General features: G+C 42.9%; 1 protein-coding gene across 2 annotated transcripts in view; it reads right to left on the bottom strand.

Moving 5' to 3' along the window:
* Positions 1-26,707, bottom strand: part of LOC121581685 (microtubule-associated serine/threonine-protein kinase 3) — a 68,117-nt gene that overhangs the window by 23,171 nt on the left and 18,239 nt on the right. Inside the window, exons 1-7 of one of the 2 annotated variants that reach the window (XM_045224679.1) lie at positions 17,112-17,502; positions 14,748-14,836; positions 13,842-13,914; positions 7,390-7,410; positions 7,150-7,228; positions 2,996-3,153; positions 1,176-1,251 (exon numbers count right to left, since the gene is read on the bottom strand). In XM_045224679.1, coding sequence (XP_045080614.1) covers positions 1,176-1,251; positions 2,996-3,153; positions 7,150-7,228; positions 7,390-7,410; positions 13,842-13,914; positions 14,748-14,836; positions 17,112-17,197 — 582 coding nt within the window. In that variant the 5' untranslated portion in view covers positions 17,198-17,502. Of the gene's footprint in view, positions 1-1,175; positions 1,252-2,995; positions 3,154-7,149; positions 7,229-7,389; positions 7,411-13,841; positions 13,915-14,747; positions 14,837-17,111; positions 17,503-26,707 lie in introns of those variants that run through there. The other variant, XM_045224680.1, reaches the window with a different exon arrangement.

Raw genomic sequence — 26,707 nt, 5'->3', positions numbered from 1 at the left:
GAGCTCAGAGACAGGATTGTGTCGAGGCACAGATCTGGGGAAAGGTACCAAAAATGTTCTGCAGCATTGAAGGTCCCCAAGAACACAGTGGCCTCCATCATTCTTAAATGGAAGAAGTATGGAACCATCAAGACCCTTCCTAGAGCTGGCGGCCCGGCCAAACTGAGCAATCGGGGGAGAAGGACCTTGGTCAGGGAGGTGACCAAGAACCCGATGGTCTCTCTGACAGAGCTCCAGAGTTCCTTTGTGGAGATGGAAGAACCTTCCAGAAGCACAACCATCTCTGCAGCACTCCACCAATCAGGCGTTTATGGTAGAGTGGCCAGATGGAAGCCACTGCTCAGTAAAAGGCAAATGACAGCCCGCTTGGAGTTTGCCAAAGAGCACCTAAAGGACTCTCAGGCCATGAGAAACAAGATTCTCTGGTCTGATGAAACCAAGATTGAACTCTTTGGCCTGAATGCCAAGCATCACGTCTGGAGGAAATCTGGCACCATCCCTACGGTGAAGCATGGTGGTGGCAACATCACGCTGTGGGGATGTTTTTCAGCTGCAGGGACTGGGAGACTAGCCAGGATCGACGTAAAAGATGAACGGAGCGAAGTACAGAGAGATCCTTGATGAAAACCTGCTCCAGAGCGCTCAGGACCTCAGATTGGGGCGAAGGTTCACCTTCCAACAGGACAATGACCATAAGCACACAGCCAAGACAATACAGGAGTGGCTTTGGGACATGTCCCTGAATGACCTACTGAGTAAAGAGTCTGAATACTTATGTAAATGTGATATTTTCATTTTTTTTTTTCTTTATAAATTTCTAAGCATTTCTAAAAACCAGTTTTTGCTTTGTCATTATGGGGTATTGTGTGTAGATTGATAAGGGGAAAAAAACAATTTAATCAATTTTAGAATAAGGCTGTAACGTAACAAAATGTGGAAAAAGGTCAAGGGGTCTAAACACTTTCCGAATGTACTGTACGTCACAATGCACTTCATAGACACTTAAAATAGAGAGGATTCAAATCTTACATTAGTGAAATAGGCACATGGAGAAGCAGATAAAAGTTAAAAGTAAACAAGATGAAAGTATTTTGCCAAGAAGATCAGACATGTACATGATGAATCTATTGATGTGCTAGGAAAAGCAGTGTGGCGAGTCAGGAAATAACACCTACCTTCGGAAAGCGCTCTTTGTAAACGTGGTTCATCATTACAATCTCATTGTCAAAGGTGCCACATGTCCGACCAGGGCTGTAGGAAGAGACGAAAAGACAATCTCTCCATTTCTTCATTAGAATCATCTTTGCGCTACGACTATTAGAACTTTCAAATCAAATGTAAGCACAGAAAACATGTATCAAATGCCACTTATGACTAAGTTTAGTTCAACAGTTATGTAGTCATGACCACACTTGTTGTCTTCACTTGGGTTTGATTACATGAGTGCCCAGGAGTGTAGGGCTCAAATCAGGGCAGTCTCATCAGGATCCCCATAACCATTAAAGGTGCAATAAGCAGAAATAAATCCGCCATTTCCTGGTTGCTAACATTTGAATAGTTTGCCTAATTTCAGTTTGTGACAAAACAAGCAGTCAATGTTTAGAGAATCATTGTACCATCTAAACCGCAGTGAAATATATTTTCCATAACACCAAATATTGTATTTTCAGCTGTTTGAAGCAGGTGTACAAAACCGAAAGTAAAAGACGCAAAAACGTAACATAAGAACGGGAAGCATAGAAATAGTGCACATAGAACAGATCTACCGCTTCTTAGACTTGCTTTCAATGAGAATGACAGATATATAACTCGCATTTCTATGTGAATTTGGTCGGGTCACCCAAAAGGTTACGTACTGCAGCTTTAAAAATATCAACATTTGTCCAGACCGCTATTTCTAGGACACCCCAAATATCACCTGTGTAATATAACCCTTTCCCTTGTTTGAAATGAATCTGAACTGCATTACAAAATGAGCTTCATTTTGTTGCATAATGTATTAAAATAATAGCTACATTGCATAATGATTTGACCATCATAATCTCCCTTTGGCCTTTCTCTCTGGGCATCTTGGTCTTCTTAAAAAATTGTCGAAAGAGGAGACGGAAAACTGCGGCTGACACGTTTTGCTTTTCCCTGATCTAAATTAAGTAAACTTCAAACAGCTGGCTGAGTCTTGGTACTCAAACTCCAAAAACAGAGTTTAAGAAGTCGAATTTTGTTGTTAATAAAAATATATGTTTACAAATGTTAGTGGGATCCTTTGTATGTACATTTGTTGTCATATTATCGTGTTTGTGAAAGACTGGTTGCTCTCATAGCACTGTCTAGTAAAAATGCTAAAGCTTATGGCCACGAAACGTTTGGTGCCAACATGGAGGCCTGTTCGTTGAAATCTGTCCTGTATATCTGTGTCACTAGCAAGCACGGGCCAGTCTTAGCAGCTCTGTGCTCGCTGGCCCACACAGTACACGTCACAGGAAAGCTGACCACATTAAACCACAGCAAAACTCTCATAGACACTCCAAACGTCTGTACAGCAGCCTCCTAACCACCACTAGAACCAGATGGGCAGGAGACACGTCTGTGTTTTATTGAGGGGTGACTAACTGACTAGGAGACACCATGACGTAAGAACATAAACACTATTATGCAAACAGAGCCTGGATGGCTGGATGAAGTCAACAATCTGAGTACTCAATAGCTTTATGCAAAGTGGATGGAAAAGCCTTCACCTCTATGCACAGATAAGAATCCACACCAATGTTTGTCAAAGGAAGTACTGTGATTGAGATAAAGCCATTGTAAGTAAGAAGCAAGTTACTGTACTTCATAAAAAACTAGTCACAATGCAATTTTAGCAAAGTTAAATTTTCCCAGTGAAAAAACGTCTATGTGATTACTTTCGAGGTGTGAAAACATCTGACAAACGTTTTATTTTGGGGTGAACTGTTCCTTTAAGTGTGTTGGTGATCTTATTGGTGTGTGTGCTTACCTGAGACTGCGGGAGCGGAGCCTCACAGGGGGTGAGGGCTGCCCCTCCTCGTCCGCTACACTCTCCGTGCTCCGGAAGTGTTTAAACAGGAAATGAAGCTCATCTGCCGTGGGCTGGAAGGGCAGCTGGTGCAAGAGCTCCTGGGAGGAGGAGGAGGACTGGGGGAGAGAGAGAGAGAGAGGGCGGGGAGAGAGAGAGAGAGGATGGGGAGAGAGAGCGAGAGAGAGAGGATGGGGAGAGAGAGCGAGAGAGAGAGTGGATGGGGAGAGAGAGAGAGCGAGAGAGGGGATGGGGAGAGAGAGAGAGTGAGAGAGAGAGAGAGAGAGAGAGAGAGAGAGAGCGAGAGAGAGAGAGAGAGGGGGATGGGGGAGAGAGAGAGAGAGAGGATGGGGAGAGAGAGAGCGAGAGAGAGAGGATGGGGGAGAGAGAGAGGCGAGAGAGAGAGGAGGGGAGAGAGAGAGAGGGGATGGGGAGAGAGAGAGAGAGAGGGGATGGGGAGAGAGAGAGAGGGAGGGGGAGAGAGAGAGAGAGAGGGGGATGGGGGAGAGAGAGAGAGAGAGGGGGGGATGGGAGAGAGAGAGAGATGGGGGGTGGGAGAGAGAGAGAGAGATGGGGAGAGAGAGAGAGAGATGGGAGAGAGAGAGAGATGGGAGAGAGAGAGAGAGAGGGGGAGAGAGGGGGATGGGGGAGAGAGAGAGAGAGAGAGAGAGAGAGAGAGAGAGAGGGCGGGCGGGGGAGAGAGAGTGAGGATGGGGAGAGAGAGAGGATGGGGAGAGCGAGAGAGGATGGGGAGAGCGAGAGAGAGAGAGGGGGGGATGGGAGAGAGAGAGAGAGAGAGAGGGGGGATGAGAGAGAGAGAGAGAGAGAGAGAGAGAGGGGGGATGAGAGAGAGAGAGAGAGAGAGAGAGAGTGAGAGAGAGAGTGAGAGTGTGTTCAATTGGATTTCGTGGGACTGTGCAATAAGAGCACAACATCCTACATCCAGTTGGGTCTATTCTGTGAGCTTTCAGTGTGTCACCAGAACCCGTATTTCTATCCACGGTAGCCCAAGGCGCTGTTGGCTGTGTGTATTTTTCATTTTGAACCAAATGCACGACACACAGACAGAGTGGAAATTATGAGCGTCCAGGAGCTCGTGTTTCACAGCTGGAGGTGAGGCGAGGATCCGAGGCTCATCTGACCGGAGAAACGCTCCGAGGAGGAAACCGGAGAGGCGTCCGTGCCTAGCGCTACATAAAGAGGTTACTGACACTGGGCACTGAATAGGGTATTGTGTGGGAGGGACTGACCTCACTGCCATGCATTTAAGCCGTAGAAAATCATGGCCCAGACATAGGGGCCTGGTTAGAATGGGCCTTGTTTGGTTGCCCTGAGCTTGACTTCCTGTTTACTGTGCAGTATGAGGAAATGTCATTGAGTACTTTTCTGGTGATGTACAGCTTTTCCACAGGCCTAGGGTTAATTATTAACCTTGGTTTCCCTACATTTTCCTGGGCTTCCATCACCCAAACTTTCCATTCAAACTAATAGGTGACTAATTATCTTGGGCTGGGGAGAACAAATAGCTAGGAAAAGGGGCCTGTCACGCTGAAATAGTGCTGGGAGAAACACTGTTAAGCAGTGCAAAGCCAAGAGCCAATGCCCTGAGCCTTTGTGAAAAGATCAGTGATTATTTCACTTCAAATTAGGTCATTAAATGGCTTTTAATCATGAGGGTTAATGAATAAATCATTGTACAAAAACGTTTAAAACAGTGTAGTCATCTTCCGTCTTATTCAGCTCTACCATAACTCCCTCAAGCCAAAACACTGACGAAAACCTAAGATGGATGAGGAGGGCTTGCAAGGTGTTTCTTCAGTATTACTGTTCACCAATGAGGTGACTCATGTTCCCTGCTCTTATGACTCTATCACACAGTTGGCTTACATAATTCACAGACATGCTGAAAGGACACCATGGACACTCAGACTTTTGTAGGGGACACTGCCAGCGGACAATATAGAGACGAACATAAACCCATTCTGTGGTGAATCATAGCGGCCATGTCAAGGAGACTTAAATCCGGGAACAAGGACATGCAACACGCACAAAATATCCCAGACGAGTCCCCAAAAATACAGAATATCCCAGACGAGCCCCCAAAAATACAGAATATCCCAGACAAGTCTACAAATTAGGACACATTTTGTGCATGTGCCTCGTCTTCCCTGGTTCCTGTTTAGCAGTCTTCTAGTGTACCATATGTCTTACTAGGGTTGGCCGATATATCGAATTCATTCAAATTGATGTTTTAGCACGATATACCAAATGCCTGTGTAACAGGGTTGGTTATGTTTCCACTTGACACTGCAGAAATATGCATTTTATGTTTATCTATTCCTATTGGTTGGTTGAATTTACATATCAATAAAGGTGCCACTGGTCATGCTTGCAGATAGGGGGAAATCGCTAACGTAAATTCTTCCCAGTCTGATATTGACATGCAAGTGGTAGGTCACATTCTGACATACTGTATTCTATTGTCATATTTACAATGTGTACGAGCCTCAAGAAGGCTATGTATATGCGCATATGATACCTGTTAGATCTTGGGAGCATCCTGGGATGTGCTTTTGTATGTTATTGCTGTAAGAGCGCGTTAGCTAGCATGCTCTAATTGTAATGGTCACATTATCTCCCTGCTAATTCAGTTCTTCCCATGCTAACAGACGAATCACGAATCTACAGCCATCAACATACTGTTGTCCTGCACATCTAATGTGCTTCCTTGTGTCTATCTATTTTTTATTTTTTTTGGGGGGTGGGGTAAGGGGGGGTGTAGAAGGATTACTTTATCCTATCCCAGGTATTCCTTAAAGAGGTGCTATTAAAGTGAATTGTTTGCGTGTGATCAGGGGTGTATTCATTCGGGGGATTCTGTTGATAAACGTTTCTTAAACGGAAGCAAACGGAACGGGGATAAACATACCTGAACTTGTCCAATAGAAACTCACATTTGCAACTGTTGGACTAATGATTACACCCTAGATCAACTAGATGCAGGCAAAAGTGTGCAAGGCAGTATTGAATGTGTCATTGTCTGTCACCTTTATTACTCAAAATTCTCTCGAACTGTGCACCTACCATGTAAACTTTCATTTATAGGCTAGGTTGTAGCAACCTTATGATGGGTACAGGGAACATTTGAGTATCATGTAGTAGCCTAAACCTATCAATGTTACATTGGGCTGGGTGAATGGAATATGAATGACAGTCATCCAATATGCTGTAATAGAAATAAGGCCATGCTCATAAAAATATAAAAAACATTCTCCCTCATCTTAAACGGCACCAACCGCAACTAACATGGAACACTGGTCACTTTAATAATGTTTACATACAGTTGTACCCATTTAATATGTATATGCTGTATTCTAGTCAATGCCATCCTATTCAACTATTGCTGTACTATTCAATCTTACGTATTCTTCAGATATACTAGATATTCTATCCACATACTGTCCATAATGTCTATACATCATATATTTCTTAATTCAATTATTTTACTTGTGTGTGTGTATTGTTGTGTATTGTTAGATATTACTGCACTGTTGGAGCTAGGAACACAAGCATTTTGCTACACCCGCAATAACATCTGCTAAATATGTGTATGCGAACCAATAACATTTGATTTGGTTACATTTGTAACAAAAAGGGAATTTTCATAGACGGCCTTGAAAGCCAGATCAGTGATTATTGCAAAAAAGCAGGTTAAACTATTTTGATAAAATGTGTGGGTCTTATGATTGTGGAAGGCTTATATTTAGCCTAGGTATAATTTCACAGGCCCTGAATTCATTAGATTATTGCTGACTGTTTGAAATGCAGTGTATTTTACCTTTAAATTGTACAACAAAACTTACTGTATATATTGTGAATCGCCCATAAGTTTGAAACAAATCTAGATATAATGTCTTACCTGGACTTCCTGTTAGCAACCTTAAATACTGAACATAAACAGCTACATTTCCTATGGGTTTACTGTACAAGATGGTGTTGCTCAATAGACATTTAATTGGCAGTTATATTGAGTATTGACGACAATGCCAAATGCTCCCTTGTTGGGCTTTGAGGAAGAAGGGCTTACATATTTAATGAGGAGAGGGACGACTTACTGACACTGAGGAGCTGGGGGGGTTGGTGCCATAGCCTGACGAGGGGACGGAGGCCACAGACCATCTTCGCCCATCCGCTCTGGAAGAACCAGGAAACAACAAAAGCACCTTATGAGCTTTTAAATCTCTTACATATCCCCAAGATTTAATCATGAAGCACTACCAAAGGCTGTTTAACATTATTAAAGGAGGTATAATTTAATCGACAAAACAGGAAAAAAGGATCAAATGTTTTCCTACCTTTCAGTGCGGGCCAGGTGGCTGGTTGATCACATTATGAGAAAGAGAGAGAGAGAGAGAGAGAGAGAGAAGAGAGAGAAGAGAGAGAAGAGAGAGAAGAGAAAGAGAGAGAGAAAGAAAGAAAGAGAGAGAGAGAGAGAAAGAAAGAAAGAGAGAGAGAAAGAGAGAGAGAAAGAGAGAGAGAGAGAGAGAGAGAAAGAAAGAGAGAGAGAGAGAGAGAGAAAGGAACAATTAGAACACAAACACATTCATTGACACAGTGAAGCTGTCAGAAGCTCACGGCCTGGAGTCAAGGTGCTGAACACCTGACAAGATGCCATCACACCACAATGCCATGAACCCAATGGCACCTGCTTAGTGAGTAATTTCTCATACACACGTTTCCCCACCCTTCAGCTCAACCACTTTTGTAGCAGAAAACAAATCATTCAGTCATCATCTATATGAATCGTCTATATGAATGCAGCTGCCACTGTATTGAAGCCATTGGATGCAGTTTATCATAGCACAAAGGTTCAGCACACATCATTGCATTTGGTATCAGGAAGTACAAAGTAGGCTGGCCATTCTTGAAGCCTCGTAGATCATGCATTACGCTCTATTTGCTATAAAGCCCTCTTGCATAAACTTCAGCCATACCTTAATTAATTGTTAACCTTCAGACGTATAAATTACCAGACCCGGACCCCTTCAATCTTTTACATTTTACATTTTAGTCATTTAGCAGACGCTCTTATCCAGAGCGACTTACAGGATCAATTAGGGTTAAGTGCCTTGCTCAAGGGCACATCGACTGATTTTTCACCTAGTCGGCTCGGGGATTAGAACCAGCGACCTTTCGGTTACTGGCACAACGCTCTTAAATCTGCTTTTAGTTTTTTCACGTCTCTCATGTGGAATGATCTCCAAAAGTCCTTAAAGTTGGTGCCTCTAGGGTAATTCTGGATGATGTTAAAGGGCCTTTTTACTGAAGAATGTGTTTGTTTCACATGATTGTGTTTAACATTTAGTGTTTTGTGTTTGCTTTCATGTATTGTGTAATTAATGTGTTTATATACTGTACCAGTCAAAAGTTTGGACACACCTACTTATTCAAGGGTTTTTCTTTATTTTGACTATGTTCTACATTGTAGAATAATAGTGAAGAGATCAAAACTATAAAATTCAACATATGGAATCATGTAGTAACAAAAAAAGTTAAACAAATGAAAATATATTTTATATTTGAGATTCTTCAAAGTAACCACCCTTTGCCTTGATGACAGCTCTGCACACTCTTGGCATTCTCTCAACCAGCTTCATGAGGTAGTCACCTGGAATGCATTTCAATTAACAGGTGTGCCTTGTTAAAAGTTAATTTGTGGAATTTCTTTCCTTCTTAATGCATTTGAGCCAATCAGTTGTGTTGTGACAAGGTAGGGGGGGGGAGTATACAGAAGATAGCCCTATTTGGTAAAAGACCAAGTCCATATTATGGCAAGAACAGCTCAAATAAGCAAAGTGAAACGACAGTCCATCATTACTTTAAGACATGAAGGTCAGTCAAAATCCGGAAAATGTCAAGAACTTTTAAAGTTTCTTCAAGTGCAGTCGCAAAAACCACCAAGCGCTATAATGAAACTGGCTCTCATGAGGACCGCCACAGGAAAGGAAGACAGAGTTTCCTCTGCTGCAGAGGATAAGTTAATTAGAGTTAACTGCACCTCAGATTGCAGCCCAGATAAATCCTTCACAGAGTTCAAGTAACAGACATCTCAACATCAACTGTTCAGAGGAGACTGTGTGAATGAGGCCTTCATGGTTGAATTGCTGCAAAGAAACCACTACTAAAGGACACCAATAAGAAGAGACTTGCTTGGGCCAAGAAACACGAGCAATGGACATTAGACCGGTGGAAATCTGTCCTTTGGTCTGATGAGTCCAAATTTGAGATTTTTGGTTCCAACCGCCGTGTCTTTGTGAGACGCAGAGTAGGTGAGCGGATGATCTCCACATGTGTGGTTCCCACCGTGAAGCATGGAGGAGGAACTGTGATGGTGCTTTGCTGGTGACATTGTCAGTGATTTATTTAGAATTCAAAGCACACTTAGCCAGCATGGCTACCAAGGGATTCTGCAGCGATACGCCATCCCATCTGATTTGCGCTTAGTGGGACTATCATTTGTTTTTCAACAGGACAATGATCCCAAACACACCTCCAGGTTGTGTAAGGGCTATTTGACCAAGAAGGAGAGTGATGGAATGCTGCATCAGATGACCTGGCCTCCACAATCACCCGACCTCAACCCAATTCAGATGGTTTGGGATTAGTTGTTCCGCAGAGTGAAGGAAAAGCAGCCAACAAGAGTGCTCAGGATATGTGGGAACTCCTTCAAGACTGTTGGAAAAGCATTCCTCATGAAGCTGGTTGAGAGAATACCAAGAGCGTGCAAAGCTGTCATCAAGGCAAAGGATGGCTATTTTGAAGAATCTAAAATATATTTTGATTTGTTTAACACTTTTTTGGTTACTACATGATTCCATAGGTGTTATTTAAAAGTGTTGATGTCTTCACTATTATTCTACAATGTAGAATAATAAAGAAAAACTCATGAATAAATAGGTGTGTCCAAACTTTTGACTGGTACTGTATACACTGCCGTTCAAAAGTTTCGGGTCACTTAGAAATGTCCTTGTTTTCGAAAGAAAAGCAATTTTTTTGTCCATTAAAACAACATCAAATTGATCAGAACTACAGTGTAGACATTGTTAATGTTGTAAATGGCATTTTTGAGCCTGTAATCGAACCCACAATTGCTGATGCTCCAGATACTCAACTAGTCTCAAGAAGGCCAGTTTTATTGCTTCTTTAATCAGCACAACAGTTTTCAGCTGTGCTAACATCATTGCAAAAGGGTTTTCTAATGATCAATTGCTTTTCTTTCGAAAACAAGGACATTTCTAAGTGACCCCAAACTTTTGAACGGTAGTGTATGTATAGTGTAATTGTTGTTTATTGACGTGTTCATGAAGGGCTCATCTGTGAAAGAGACCGTTGTCTCAGCATGACGCCTTGCTTAGATAAAGGTTGAATAAAAAACATTTTTGGCACAATATTCCTCGTGTCAGGTTCTAGCCCTGAAAAACCAGCTTATGGCTGACAAATCAGGTCTGACTTAATGAGATTTGGGTTTCTGTGGGTATCGGGGCAAGGATTAGTCAGCTGATATAGGATGTTTCTTCGGCTTCATATCCCAGATATATTTGAGTACTCCCGAGTGGCGCAGTGGTCTAAGGCACTGCATCGCAGTGCTAGCTGTGCCACTAGAGATCCTGGTTCGAATCCAGGCTCTGTGACCGGGAGACTCATGGGGCAGCACACAATTGGCCCAGGGTAGGGGAGTTAATGGCCGGCAGGGATGTAGCTCAGTTTGCAACGCTAGGGTTGTGGGTTTGATTCCCACGGTGGGCCAGTATGAATAAAATAAAATAATGTATGCACTCACTAACTGTAAGTCGCACTGGATAAGAGCGTCTGCTAAATGACTAAAAATGTAAAATATATTATTATGAATAATAGTAATATTAAAGTTCTTATACAGCTAAAGAGGAAGAGAAAGGGAGGCTATCCAATCAATACCAGTATGCAGCGGTTTCCGGGTAAGCCAGAACAATAGTGTGCTCGTTGAGTCCCTTTTTATTTCACACAGGAAAACGCTGCTTAAGTCCAGTGAGGGGAAACAGTATTTGATCCCCTGCTGATTTTGTACGTTTGCCCACTGACAAAGACATGATCAGTCTATAATTTTAATGGTAGGTTTATTTGAACAGTGAGAGACAGAATAACAACAACAAAAATCCAGAAAAACGCATGTAAAAATTGTTATAAATTGATTTGCATTTTAATGAGGGAAATAAGTATTTGACCCCCTCTCAATCAGAAAGATTTCTGGCTCCCAGGTGTCTTTAATACAGGTAACGAGCTGAGATTAGGAGCACACTCTTAAAGGGAGTGCTCCTAATCTCAGCTTGTTACCTGTATAAAAGACACCTGTCCACAGAAGCAATCAATCAATCAGATTCCAAACTCTCCACCATGGCCAAGACCAAAGAGCTCTCCAAGGATGTCAGGGACAAGATTGTAGACTTACACAAGGCTGGAATGGGCTACAAGACCATCGTCAAGCAGCTTGGTGAGAAGGTGACAACATTTGGTGCGATTATTCTCAAATGGAAGAAACACAAAAGAACTGTCAATCTCCCTCGGCCTGGGGCTCCATGCAAGATCTCACCTCGTGGAGTTGCAATGATAATGAGAACGGTGAGGAATCAGGCCAGAACTACACAGGAGGATCTGGTCAATGATCTCAAGTCAGCTGGGACCATAGTCACCAAGAAAACAATTGGTAACACACTACGCCGTGAAGGACTGAAATCCTGCAGCGCCCGCAAGGTCCCCCTGCTCAAGAAAGCACATATACAGGGCCGTCTGAAGTTTGCCAATGAACATCTGAATTATTCAGAGGAGAACTGGGTGAATGTGTTATGGTCAGATGAGACCAAAATCGAGCTCTTTGGCATCAAGTCAACTCGGCGTGTTTGGAGGAGTAGGAATGCTGCCTATGACCCCAAGAACACCATCCCCACCGTCAAACATGGAGGTGGAAACATTATGCTTTGGGGGTGTTTTTCTGCTAAGGGGACAGGACAACTTCACCGCATCAAAGGGACGATGGACAGGGCCATGTACCGTCAAATCTTGGGTGAGAACCTCCTTCCCTCAGCCAGGGCATTGAAAATGGGTCGTGGATGGGTATTCCAGCATGACAACGACCCAAAACATACGGCCAAGGCAACAAAGGAGTGGCTCAAGAAGAAGCACATTAAGGTCCTGGAGTGGCCTAGCCAGTCTCCAGACCTTAATCCCATAGAAAATCTGTAGAGGGAGCTGAAGGTTCGAGTTGCCAAACGCCAGCCTCGAAACCTTAATGACTTGGAGAAGTTCTGCAAAGAGGAGTGGAACAAAATCCCTCCTGAGATGTGTGCAAACCTGGTGGCCAACTACAAGAAACGTCTGACCTCTGATTGCCAACAAGGGTTTTGCCACCAAGTACTAAGTAATGTTTTGCAGAGGGGTCAAATACTTATTTCCCTCATTAAAATGCAAATCAATTTATAACATTTTTGACATGCGTTTTTCTGGATTTTTGTTGTTGTTATTCTGTCTCTCACTGTTCAAATAAACCTACAATTAAAATTATAGACTGATCATGTCTTTGTCAGTGGGAAAACGTACAAAATCAGCAGGGGATCAAATACTTTTTTCCCTCACTCATCAAAACACACTTTCTTTCAGCACCTGGTAAATGTTTAGACGTACCCCTGGAATTTCCCATACAAAGAAAGTCCTTATAACAGCTTTGATTGTGTCAGTATTTCAAGCATGTCGCCACATCGGATTGATTACATGGCCAAATAATTGCACACAGAGGACTGCAGTCTGAGTACCAACAACTATCCAAGCACAACACCTTACATACTACAGCCATAGCATCTACAGTGCATTCGGAAAGTATTCAGACCCCTTGACTTTTTCCACATTTTGTTAAGTTACAGCCTTGTTCTAAAATTGATTAAATTGTTGTTTTTTCCCCCTCATCAATCTACACACAATACCCCATAATGACAAAGCAAAAACAGGTTTTTAGAAATGTTAGCTGATTTATCAAATAAAAAATACAGAAATACCTTATTTACATAAGTATTCAGACCCATAGCATCTATGTCCACGTTGGTATCTCGGAACCCTCAGTAAATGTAACTGTGTCATGTAAGCTGATGTAACCTTGTGCATGGCCAAAATGTTTCATGTGATTTCCCCCACTTCTCTCTATAGCTTTATGGTGTGGTACACTGATACTGTACCATAAAAGGCATTGTCTCACTGTCCTCAAGCCTGACTGGGTTGCAACTGTTTAATACTGAAGGGGGTGCTTGTATCCCACTAGTGGGCTTGCTTACAGTATATATGAAGCGTGATAGGCTCGGGATAAGGCTGTCTGTATCGCATCATCACGGCAGCTCCGAGTAATGAGTGTGCGTACTGCGCACCGACTCTCCCTTTAATTGCGCTGACAAATGCCAAGTCCCATGTCCTGCGAGTGGCCCTAGAGCCATTCGGCTGGTTTCACTCTAAAGCACCGTCCTCATTTCTAATAGAGGTTTTTGATACATTGCCATTGTCATGGAAGAGCGATGAAGGTTACCTACAGTACCATCACTTTTCTATGCATTTCTGGGGGGGGTTTAGCTACCTATTGTGTGCAAAGGTGAAGGTGCCTTTTGACAATTCTGAGATGAATTGCATACCTGCTTTTTATGAGTATAACTCCTTCAATAATACCACCAAATTAGAAAGTTAAATGCTTCTATTAAATTGAAATAATTGAAAGGAGGATTGTACTTTTGCTTACCTGCGCGCAAACTGGAAGTTGGCGGAGGCACTAGCGGAGACATTTCGGGGGCTTTCTTGGGGACTACTTCCAGCTGAAACACAACAATCAGACTGTCAGTGTTTTATCACTGGGACATGTTTTTAATAATGAAGAAATAGGTTGTTATAACTGCAGGATGCTGTCTTTCTTGGGAGCTGATGACGCACAAGTAAAGGACAAGCGGCCCTAAATACAAAGCAATCAGTCTCTGGTGGAACTGAATTCAATCAACTCAACGCGTATTTACGAGCATGTGGTCTGGAGAGGACAGGGTTTTGTGATAGGCCTAATGCACGCTCCCTTGATAACTCTCAACTCCGTCCGTAGCATTAAACTTTTATAAACTGTCTAGACAACCTGATTTGTTATGATGAAAATAAGCATGTCTGTCTGCTTTTACTATGGCTGAGGATAACAATTATCACATTTCCTAAGTCCTCCACTGGGCTCACAATCAATAACCATGAATGAAACCTTTATTTAATTCATGTGAAGTGTATTTCATCAGTTATTCCCCTAAAGTGATACAAAACCCTCTGGTTTCAGCAGTAGGGAGCTAAAGCAATATGTAAATAAGCTTCTTCGGAAACTTGAGCTTCAAAAGAGAAGCAAAAGAGTAATTTGAGCTTTGTCAGCTCAGCTGCTTCATTTTCATTTGTCTGAGAAAACTCTGAACATACTGTATAGCATCATGTGGTTAGCTGGTATACTGCACTGGAAAGGTCAGATTGGTCTGCTGTCTCTTTAATGCCACATGCTGATTGGTCTGCTATACGTTTATCACATACTGATTGGTCTGCTATGTTTTTACAACATACTGATTGGTCTGCTCTCTCTTTATCGCATGCTGAGTGCAGTGCAGAGACAGCTGAAAACAACACCTACCTGTGGCGAGGGGGAGAGGTGAGAGAGGTCGTGAGAGTGTGGGCGATGGGGTCCCGACTGCCAGACTCCTTCTCTTGTTGTTACGGCAACTGTGTGGAAAAGGGAGAGAATTGTTTTGTGTGACACATTAGAGTAGTGGAATGTAAACCGAGTCGTGATATTGGGGCTTGGTTGTAACATGCAGGTGTTATGATTATTTGGCCTGAATGATACAGTATGTACATTTCACCACGTTTGTGGAATTCATTTCTAATTTAAATGTTGTCTTGGAAAACAATTTGGAGCTCTTGTTTTTGGCTTGTAGCCCTACCTCACATCGTAGGCAGTAGAATTACCATCTAATTTGGTTCAATTGGACAACTTTTGTTTAACACAAATTAGTCAGCTCAGCAGTCCATTAGTTAAGAACGCTGTCTCTGTTCTTGGAAGGCTATGGCGCCTGCAGGTGTGTCCCCACCAGGCTCCATGTCTCCATGGCCAGGGGTAGATTTACAGAATGGAAGGAACTCATTTTCAGTTTGTTTGTTTCGTAGATGACTGATCCCCAGCCCCATTGTTGACGTTGCGCTGCCACAGGGCCACTGTAATACCAATGCCATTTCGTTGGCAGTGACCTAAAGTAATTGAGGAGCTCAGACGACAACTAAGCCTGACATTTCTGGGTCGGCATGGAGATCAGATTCATGCCCCTCAAACCAAAGCCATGAACTGGGAGAGATGTTTGTTTAATAGAAGAACTAAACTGAAAACACAAAAGATCCCCTTGTAATAAAATGAATGTAATTAATATATACATTTATCCAACTTTGATCTCTCCAGGTCAATTGTTTGAGAACCAATTTTCATTTGCAAAAACAACCTTCCAAGATTAAATCAAAATCATAACCACAATGCTCTGAGGCAATATAAATAATGTATATCTCGGTCTCAGTTAAACAACAAGCTGTATTGCTTGTAGGGACTTTGCAGGGACTTGCACAGTACCATGCATCAGGAAGCTAAGTACAAATAGTAGACCGACAGATGTGTCATGAACCAACAGAGATTGTGGTGAATGCTTGGCGGTTGACACTGCTGGTGTTAGCTGTCAGACGCACCATGAGATTTGTCCACATCCACCGGCAGGATTTAAAAAAAAACTGTAGTAGGCTATGGACAAACTTGTACGACACATACACTGACTGGACAAAACATTAGGAACTCCTGCTCTTTCCAAGACATAGACCAGTGTTTCCCAAACTCGGTCCTCGGGACCCCAAGGGGTGCACGTTTTGGTTTTTGCGCTAGCACTACACAGCTGATTCAAATAATAAACTAATCATCAAGCTTTAATTATTTGAATCATCTGTGTAATGCTAGGGCTAGACGTTGGGGTCCCGAGGACCGAGTTTGGGAAACACTGACATAGAGTGACCAGGTGAATGCTACGATTCCTTATTGATGTCACCTGTTAAATCCACTTCAATCAGTGTAGATGAAGGAGAGGAGACAGGTTAAAGAAGGATTTTTAAGCCTTGAGACAATTGAGACATGGATTGTGTGTGTGTGTGCCATTCAGAGGATGAATGTGCAAAACAAAAGATTTAAGTGCCTTTGTACAGTGTATAATAGTAGGTGCCAGGCGCACGGGTTTGAGTGTGTCAAGAACTGCAACATGTGTATAAAGATTGGTCCACCACCTAAAGGACATCCAGCCAACTTTACACAACTGTGGGAGGCATTGGAGTTAACATTGGCCAGCATCCCTGTGGAACGCTTTCCGATTTAGAGACCCAAGAAATATTAAATGTTTACCCTGACTTTTCTATAAAGTTAATATCACTAAATATTAATATGAATAAATTATACAGTTTTACTTATATATCTTTGCTAGATTATATCCTATACTGTAACGAACATGTTGTGAGCCTTCTGCATGAAGAACACGGAGTCCCTCCCTATACAGCTGCGGGTTCTGTAAGTCAAAACATCATAGGCAACTATAACCCCATAGCCTACAATGGCCACGTTTCTCTATCGGAAACAAAACTAGGGCGGATGTAATCCGACACGTTGTTGTAGAGTAGAGAAATCACAACACGAAACCAGACTGAACATCAACGTGAAAACAAGGTCCAATTTGTGCTATTGTTGTTAATGAAAATGTACGCTGTAACTGAAGGAAATCTTAAACATAGCCTTATGGTTATTAAATATGCGACGTCATTTTCCTGAATAGTTGTCCCTGTAGTCTTGTGCTAAAGCTTTGACTCAGACAACCAAAATGCCTAATTCAATAGGCTGCACGGTCCCATCCATAAAAACTTGCATGATCACTGATTAAAATAGTTCAACAAGTCGGTTGATAGAAGAAAATCAGATTACCTTTTTGATCTTTTCATCATGGCCCCAGTCACAAAACTTGTTTTGTAGCTGGGCAAAACAGTCCAGTAGTAATTCTGATCAGACATTATGAATTACAGCGATGCAAAGATACTTTGAATCGAGTTTGGTAAATGTCCACTATCACTTGAATAACATAATTGTTATTTCCTCGAAATGTTGCGGAGAGCACTCAGTGTCCGAAACCAGAAACTCTTGGTACTGTCTGACTCCATGCCCGTGGCAGTTCAGGCAAGTAGGCGCTAAGCAACCGTAGATGATGCCATCATCTCTTTATTTGTTCCCTGTGAATTTTCGGAAATGCATCCTTCGCGCACTACACTCTGCAATCTTTCTCAATCACCAAAACATGTTCACTCATACAAAGTTTCCAGCAACAGCTAACACCGCGCAGATACATGTGTCAGTCCATCAATTGGAGGAGGGATTGCCGCCAAGGGGAGGAAGTTGTCATTTAGGCTGGGGGATGTAGCCTAATGGCGCGCTTATGTAAAATAATGATAATGGTTTTCACATCGATTTTACTGTCACTGTATGATGTTTGCATGACTATTTAAAAAGCCTCTGGCAAATGGATAAAATATTAACTAGTGCAACTATTATGCTGCTTTTCAACTGTAACACCAGTGTTACACTAGTGTATAATACACCCTTATGTTATATGGAAATTCTGTTTCCATAGCTAGGGCTGACATGCCCCAGTATCTGTGCGTTAGAGATGTCGACGATGAGTAGGACTATGACGTTTCTCCTCTCCAACGCCCAGGAAGCTCCGATTCAAACTCCCATTAGACAGCTCTGCAAGCTTGTCTGTCTGCTTTTTACTATGGCTGAGGATAACAAATATCACATTTCCTAAGTCCTCCACTGGGCTCACAATCAATAACCATGAATGAAACCTTAATTTATTTCATGTGAAGTGTATTTCATAAGTTATTCCCCTAAAGTGATACAAAACCCTCTGGTTTCGGCAGTAGGGAGCTAAAGCAATATGTAAATAAGCTTCTTCGGAAACTTGAGCTTCAAAAGAGAAGCCAAAGAGTCATTTGAGCTTTGTCAGCTCAACTGCTTCATTTTAATTTGTCTGACAAAACTCTGAACACGGGGTAAGACGCCCCATGTAGGTGGATGATGGCCATGCTTAGGGTAACAAACTATAAAAGGAAAATAAATGGCTACAGTTAACAGATTTGTAGTTATTTAATAAAATGTATTTTGTAGGAAAGGGGGATTTTGCCCAGCTACCGGGGTAAGATGCCCCCCCTCCCTGGGGTAAGTTTTTACCCCAACAGTAGATTGTGCCATGGGGTTTCACAGAATGGTCCCTATTTTTTTTATCTCACCTGCAAATCAATTGTCTTTCTTCTTTTACCTTTTTCTTACACTCCATTATGTACAGTTAAACTAAACTCACTATCATTTGAATAAGGCAAGATTTTTAAATCCCAGCAGTCTTTAAAATGAAATTCAAAAACAAACGGTAATCAATAGGGGTGTAACGATCCATCTACTACATCGATGTATCGATTTATATTCCTATGATCCAACTACATCGATCTGTGCTCGGCGAGTTGGCCTTTTGGACAACATATATCAATCTAACATCGTTTTAAAATGTAATAAATCGATTGTATCGATACTAGGAAATAACCCATTGGATTTAAGCACGTCAGACTTTATATGGATGTTTTTTCTTAGCACTTTTAATGATAAAGGATTTAAACATTACTCCGATTCAGTCTGCCTATCCGTGACGTCATCGCCCGCGCCAGCAGCAGCGCAAAGGCGCAAAGACAACAAAACATAGCATGGCGGACGACAGAGGAGAAGCCGACGAGCGAGAAATTATCAAGCCACCATTGCGGTCCTTACAAGAAACAGGAATCTAGGAAACTTCACCTGCACTGTCCAGTATCCAGGTATTTATTTCAGTCACACTGGTTGAATTTTTGGCTAAAAGGTTACTGAATCGATTTCAAGTCACTGAATCGTTTCGGATCGTATCGTTCTAAATGAACCAATATCGTCCTTGAACCGTATCGACAACCACGAATCGTGATACAAATCGAATCGTTGTTAAAACGAATCGTTACACCCCTAGTAATCAATAGTTTGTAATATTTCCTTATTTTAAAAATGACAAATTCATTGGAATATAACTGATTAAATATTGATTAAACACACACACTAAACATTTCATAACAATGACAATAACTTAACACAATGGCATTGTCCCAGATTTTTTTATTGACACAGAGGTCGCAAGTGAATCCCACCCCAGTTCAATTTGAGCATAGCTCGTGAGCCGACCTCTGACAGTGCTGGCACCGTATCTAGTCCCCAGCGGTAACAGAGAAGAGCTCGTTACTGAACAAGCATTCTGCATCCCCTTCTTTTAGGGTGTATGTTGTGGTTTTGGATACTGGAACAACCTTTTTTCAGTGGCACCACAGCTTTCTTCAGTGTCACAGCTTTCTTCAGTGTCACAGGTTTCTTCAGTGTCACAGCTTTCTTCAGTGTTTATTCAGTGACACAGCTTTCTTCAGTGTTACGGCTTTCTTCAGTGTTACGGCTTTCTTCAGTGTCACGGCTTTATTCAGTGTCACGGCTTTCTTCAGTGTCACGGCTATCTTCCTTCTCTCTTAGTTTTTTTGACTTGTCCTCCAGGAACCTCTAGTGGGATAAGGCCGTCAGGACTGTAGCCGACTCAGGCTTTCTTTTCCTAGGCCTCGCCTCCTGTATCCTTGGCCTGTGGGACAACTCCAATATGACCTCTGCTGCTGTTTGTTGTTGTAGAACTGGTACTTTTAACAAAAACAAACAAACAACAAGAACTCATGATTATTGGTTCAATTAACAATTATTTCTAATCACTCTATATGCTTCTATGTACAGTATTTCTTAAAATAAGTGCTGATATTTTTTCTTACCAACATTCGGAGCAAGGTCACTGGAGACCTGTGGGTGCTGGGTAGGCTGTGGGGTGGAGGTTGTGGCAGAGGTTGATGTTGTGGCAGAGGTTGTGGCGGAGGGTGTGGCAGGGTAGAGGTCATGGTGGGGGTGAAGTCAACAGCTCAAGCCAGTCTGGTTGCTTGTGGGATACGGATGGATAATTCTGGGTGCTGCTTCATAAAACCGTAAAACCAGGCTATGCCTGTCAACCGCCTTTATTTATTGAATGTGTTTTGGATTCCCATCCTCTCCACCAGGTCAAAGACAAGTTTTCAGATATCCCATGATGTACAGTCGTGGTCAAAAGTTTTGAGAATGACACAAGTTTCACAAAGTTCGCTGCTTCAGTGTTATTAAATATTTTTGTCAGATGTTACTATGGTATACTGAAGTATAATTACAAGCATTCCATAAGTGTCAAAGGCTTTTATTGACAATTACATTAAGTTTATGCAAAGAGTCAATATTTGCAGTGTTGGCCCTTCTTTTTCAAGATCTCTGCAATCCGCCCTGGCACGCTGTCAATGAACTTCTGGGCCACATCCTGACTGATGGCAGGTTTGTCAGAATTTGTGGGTTTTTGTTTGTCCACCCGCCTCTTGAGGATCGACCACAAGTTCTCAATGGGATTAAGATCTGGGGAGTTTCCTGGCCATGGACCCAAAATGTCGATGTTTTTTTCCCCGAGCCACTTAGTTATCACTTTTGCCTTATGGCAAGGTGCTCCATCATGCTGGAAAAAGCATTGGTCGTCACCAAACTGTTCTTGGATGGTTGGGAGAAGTTGCTCTCGGAGGATGTGTTGGTACCATTCTTTATTCATGGCTGTGTTCTTAGGCAAAATTGTGAGTGAGTCCACTCCCTTGGCTGAGAAGCAACCCCACACATGAATCGTCTCAGGATGCTTTACTGTTGGCATGACACAGGACTGATGGTAGCGCTCACCTTTTCTTCTCCGGACAAGGTGTTTTCCGGATGCCCCAAACAATCGGAAAGGGGATTCATCAGAGAAAATGACTTTACCCCAGTCCTCAGCAGTCCAATTCCTGTACCTTTTGCAGAATATCAGTCTGTCCCTGATGTTTTTCCTGGAAAGAAGTGGCTTCTTTGCTGCCCTTCTTGACACCAGGCCATCCTCCAAAAGTCTTTGCCTCACTGTGCGTGCAGATGCACTCACACCTGCCTGCTGCCATTCCTGAGAAAGCTCTGCACTGGTGGTGCCCCGATCCCGCAGCTGAATCAACTTTAGGAGACAGTCCTGACGCCTTCTTCACAACAATTAAACCTCTCTCCTTGAAGTTCTTGATGATCCGATAAATGGTTGATTTAGGTGCAATCTTACTAGCAGCAATATCCTTGCCTGTGAAGCCCTTTTTGTGCGAAGCAATGATGACGGCACGTGTTTCCTTGCAGGTAACCATGGTTAACAGAGGAAGAACAATGATTTCAAGCACCACCCTCCTTTTAAAAGCTTCCAGTCTGTTATTCTAACTCAATCAGCATGACAGAGTGATCTCCAGCCTTGTCCTCGTCAACACTCTCACCTGTGTTAACGAGAGAATCACTGACATGATGGCAGCTGGTCCTTTTGTGGCAGGGCTGAAATGCAGTGGAAATGTTTTTTGGGATTAAGTTCATTTTCATGGCAAAGAGGGACTTTGCAATTAATTGCAATTCATCTGATCACTTCATTACATTCTGGAGTATATGCAAATTGCCATCATCAAAACTGAGGCAGCAGACTTTGTGAAAATTAGTATTTGTGTCATTCTCAAAACTTTTGACCACTACTGTAAGTCCAAAAAGGGCTCTTTCCATTTTTTTGATATGACTCACCAGGTCACATTCGGAAGAGCCAGTGAAGACTGGTAACCCACCCAAATGACTGTGGCCTGAGGTTTTGGCATGCTTGTCTCGGTGGCGCCTCAGGGTTTTGGGTAGCATATTAAAAGCACGGGCATCTGCCTTAATGCCCTGCCCATTTTCAATAGCATTCAGGGCACAACGAAGCGCATCTTCGCCATAGCCACCACGATCATATATTTTCTTGTAAACTCTCATCTGAAAATAACAAATTTCGGATTTTTCGTTATTTAGCCCTCCGAAAAGGCTCACCAGGAAGCACACAATGTCATGACTCGTGTTTTGTCCTTAATTTTATTTTAAATCAAATGACCACAGGTCATAAACCTGAAATACAACAAACAAATAATGACAATATATTATTCAAATACATAATGTAAATATATTATTCAAATAATATATAATAATAATGTAAATAATGAAAATCAAATAAGCCTGCAACACCATCAAAAATGTGGCAAATCTGGCTTAAAAACATTGACTACATCACCCAGAATGCCTAGCGCCAGAGGAGCATGCGCACAGTGACTCTGCCTTCACTGGTAGCTATGGACGCTGTCACAGGACATAGAACCCATGGCACCACATGCCTCGTCCAAAGGATTTACACACGCACAAATGCAACATAACGCAGCACTCCACCATGGATCACCGAACCAAACCACCGCTATCACCACCGCCACTAGAAACCAGCAGAGTGCTCCGAACAATCAGCACAACGCCAATGGCTGATAATGATAGCCTAATGCTATACAGCATCTGGGTCGCTGAGCTACCGCACCCAGCGAGCTACAAGTTACTCTCGGCCAACTAACACCGACACAGTGAGGTAAACGTTCAGTGCTCAAACATATAAGTGACTTAAACATTAATGCTAGACTGTGAGTAGTTCGCAGTTACATACCAACGGGCTGTGTGCTCCTGATGATTGTCTGCGGTGAAATGATTACCAACTGCCATAATTTAAGTCTCTAGTGAAGCTGTGCATGCGCGCATAACGTAACATATATGAGCATCTAAGAAACTTAAAGAAATCACTTGTTCCCCATTTAATAGAACACATCAGACCCATTTGCTTCTCTTTTATCTATATATATACACTGCTCAAAATAAAGGGAACACTTAAACAACACATCCTAGATCTGAATGAATGAAATAATCTTATTAAATACTTTTTTTTTACATAGTTGAATGTGCTGACAACAAAATCACACAAAAATTATCAATGGAAATCAAATGTATCAACCCATGGAGGTCTGGATTTGGAGTCACCCTCAAAATTAAAGTGGAAAACCACACTACAGGCTGATCCAACTTTGATGTAATGTCCTTAAAACAAGTCAAAATGAGGCTCAGTAGTGTGTGTGGCCCCACGTGCCTGTATGACCTCCCTACAACGCCTGGGCATGCTCCTGATGAGGTGGCAGATGGTCTCCTGAGGGATCTCCTCCCAGACCTGGACTAAAGCATCCGCCATCTCCTGGACAGTCTGTGGTGCAACGTGGCGTTGGTGGATGGAGCGAGACATGATGTCCCAGATGTGCTCAATTGGATTCAGGTCTGGGGAACGGGCGGTCCATAGCATCAATGCCTTCCTCTTGCAGGAACTGCTGACACACTCCAGCCACATGAGGTCTAGCATTGTCTTGCATTAGGAGGAACCCAGGGCCAACCGCACCAGCATATGGTCTCACAAGGGGTCTGAGAATCTCATCTCGGTACCTAATGGCAGTCAGGCTACCTCTGGCGAGCACATGAAGGGCTGTGCGGCCCCCCAAAGAAATGCCACCCCACACCATGACTGACCCACCGCCAAATCGGTTATGCTGGAGGATGTTGCAGGCAGCAGAACATTCTCCACGGCGTCTCCAGACTCTGTCACATCTGTCACATGTGCTCAGTGTGAACCTGCTTTCATCTGTGAAGAGCACAGGGCGCCAGTGGCGAATTTGCCAATCTTGGTGTTCTCTGGCAAATGCCAAACGTCCTGCACGGTGTTGGGCTGTAAGCACAACCCCCACCTGTGGACGTCGGGCCCTCATACCACCCTCATGGAGTCTGTTTCTGACCATTTGAGCAGACACATGCAGATTTGTGGCCTGCTGGAGGTCATTTTGCAGGGCTCTGGCAGTGCTCCTCATGCTCCTCCTTGCACAAAGGCGGAGGTAGCGGTCCTGCTGCTGGGTTGTTGCCCTCCTACGGCCTCCTCCACGTCTCCTGATGTACTGGCCTGTCTCCTGGTAGCGCCTCCATGCTCTGGACACTACGCTGACAGACACAGCAAACCTTCTTGCCACAGCTCGCATTGATGTGCCATCCTGGATGAGCTGCACTACCTGAGCCACTTGTGTGGGTTGTAGACTCCGTCTCATGCTACCACTAGAGTGAAAGCACCGCCAGCATTCAAAAGTGACCAAAACATCAGCCAGGAAGCATAGGAACTGAGAAGTGGTCTGTGGTCACCACCTGCAGAACCACTTCTTTATTGGGGGTGTCTTGCTAATTGCCTATAATTTCCACCTATTGTCTATTCCATTTGCACAACAGCATGTGAAATTTATTGTCAATCAGTGTTGCTTCCTAAGTGGACAGTTTGATTTCACAGAAGTGTGATTGACTTGGAGTTACATTGTGTTGTTTAAGTGTTCCCTTTATTTTTTTGAGCAGTGTATATACAGTGGGGAAAAAAGTATTTAGTCAGCCACCACTTGTGCAAGTTCTCCCACTTAAAAAGATGAGAGAGGCCTGTAATTTTCATCATAGGTGCACGTCAACTATGACAGACAAAATGAGAAAAAAATCCAGAAAATCACATTGTATGATTTTTTATGAATTTATTTGCAAATGATGGTGGAAAATAAGTATTTGGTCAATAACAAAAAGTTTCTCAATACTTTGTTATATACCCTTTGTTGGCAATGACACAGGTCAAACGTTTTCTGTAAGTCTTCACAAGGTTTTCACACACTGTTGCTGGTATTTTGGCCCATTCCTCCATGCAGATCTCCTCTAGAGCAGTGATGTTTTGGGGCTGTCGCTGGGCAACACAGACTTTCAACTCCCCTCCAAAGATTTTCTATGGGGTTGAGATCTGGAGACTCCAGGACCTTGAAATGCTTCTTACGAAGCCACTCCTTCATTGCCCGGGCGGTGTGTTTGGGATCATTGTCATGCTGAAAGACCCAGCCACGTTTCATCTTCAATGCCCTTTGCTGATGGAAGGAGGTTTTCACTCAAAATCTCACGATACATGGCCCCATTCATTCTTTCCTTTACACGGATCAGTCGTCCTGGTCCCTTTGCAGAAAAACAGCCCCAAAGTATGATGTTTTTCACTCCCATGCTTCACAGTAGGTATGGTGTTCTTTGGATGCAACTCAGCATTCTTTGTCCTCCAAACACAACGAGTTGAGTTTTTACCAAAAAGTTATATTTTGGTTTCATCTGACCATATGACATTCTCCCAATCCTCTTCTGGATGCACTCTAGCAAACTTCAGACGGGCCTGGACATGTACTGGCTTAAGCAGGGGGACACGTCTAGCACTGCAGGATTTGAGTCCCTGGCGGCGTAGTGTGTTACTGATGGTAGGCTTTGTTACTTTGGTCCCAGCTCTCTGCAGGTCATTCACTAGGTCCCCCCGTGTGGTTCTGGGATTTTTGCTCACTGTTCTTGTGATCATTTTGACCCCACGGGGTGAGATCTTGCGTGGAGCCCCAGATCGAGGGAGATTATCAGTGGTCTTGTATGTCTTCCATTTCCTAATAATTGCTCCCACAGTTGATTTCTTCAAACCGAGCTGCTTACCTATTGCAGATTCAGTCTTCCCAGCCTGGTGCAGGTCTACAATTTTGTTTCTGGTGTCCTTTGACAGCTCTTTGGTCTTGGCCATAGTGGAGTTTGGAGTGTGACTGTTTGAGGTTGTGGACAGGTGTCTTTTATACTGATAACAAGTTCAAACAGGTGCCATTAATACAGGTAACGAGTGGAGGACAGAGGAGCCTCTTAAAGAAGAAATTACAGGTCTGTGAGAGCCAGAAATCTTGCTTGTTTGTAGGTGACCAAATACTTATTTTCCACCATAATTTGCAAATAAATTCATAAAAATCCTACAATGTGATTTTCTGGATTTTCTTTTCTCAATTTGTCTGTCATAGTTGACGTGTACCTATGATGAAAATTACAGGCCTCTCTCATCTTTTTAAGTGGGAGAACTTTGCACAATTGGTGGCTGACTAAATACTTTTTTTCCCCACTGTATATATATATATATATATATTTTATTTTTTCCTGAGTGAGCTAGAAGTCTCAACACCTCCCACTTGGCCGACTGATCGAAGATCCAAGGAGGGCACAGTCTCTTGAGTCTCTCAGTGAGAATTTCAAACTAAAGTCCAGTCTTTGTAGGCATTTACAAACAAACATGTATTAACTAAGGAGGTAGGCTCCACCACCTTTCCTCCTACTGAGTGTAGGTTTGCCCTTGAAGCACTCAGTTGCCTCCCAGGGTTACCCGCTAGCTAAGCAAAGAACACAGAGTCACAGTCTTTGGGTACCCATGGCAAGGACTTATCTTACCTCCTCTTGGTCTTCAGCAGGAATCAAGATCACCAACCTCCGCACATCCCTGCGAATGACGATTGTCGTGTGAATGGTAGAGTCCTTTCTCTGGGCCCTGGGAACCATGGGAGCAGGAAGACCCATGCAGGTTGTTATATCCGCATCCCGGACAACCCCCTTCTCGTCTAGATATTTTGTAGCAA

The sequence above is a fragment of the Coregonus clupeaformis genome, chromosome 14 (genome assembly GCF_020615455.1).
Source record: "Coregonus clupeaformis isolate EN_2021a chromosome 14, ASM2061545v1, whole genome shotgun sequence".
Classification (NCBI taxonomy): Eukaryota; Metazoa; Chordata; class Actinopteri; order Salmoniformes; family Salmonidae; genus Coregonus; species Coregonus clupeaformis.
This window is presented reverse-complemented; position numbering and strand designations above follow the sequence as displayed.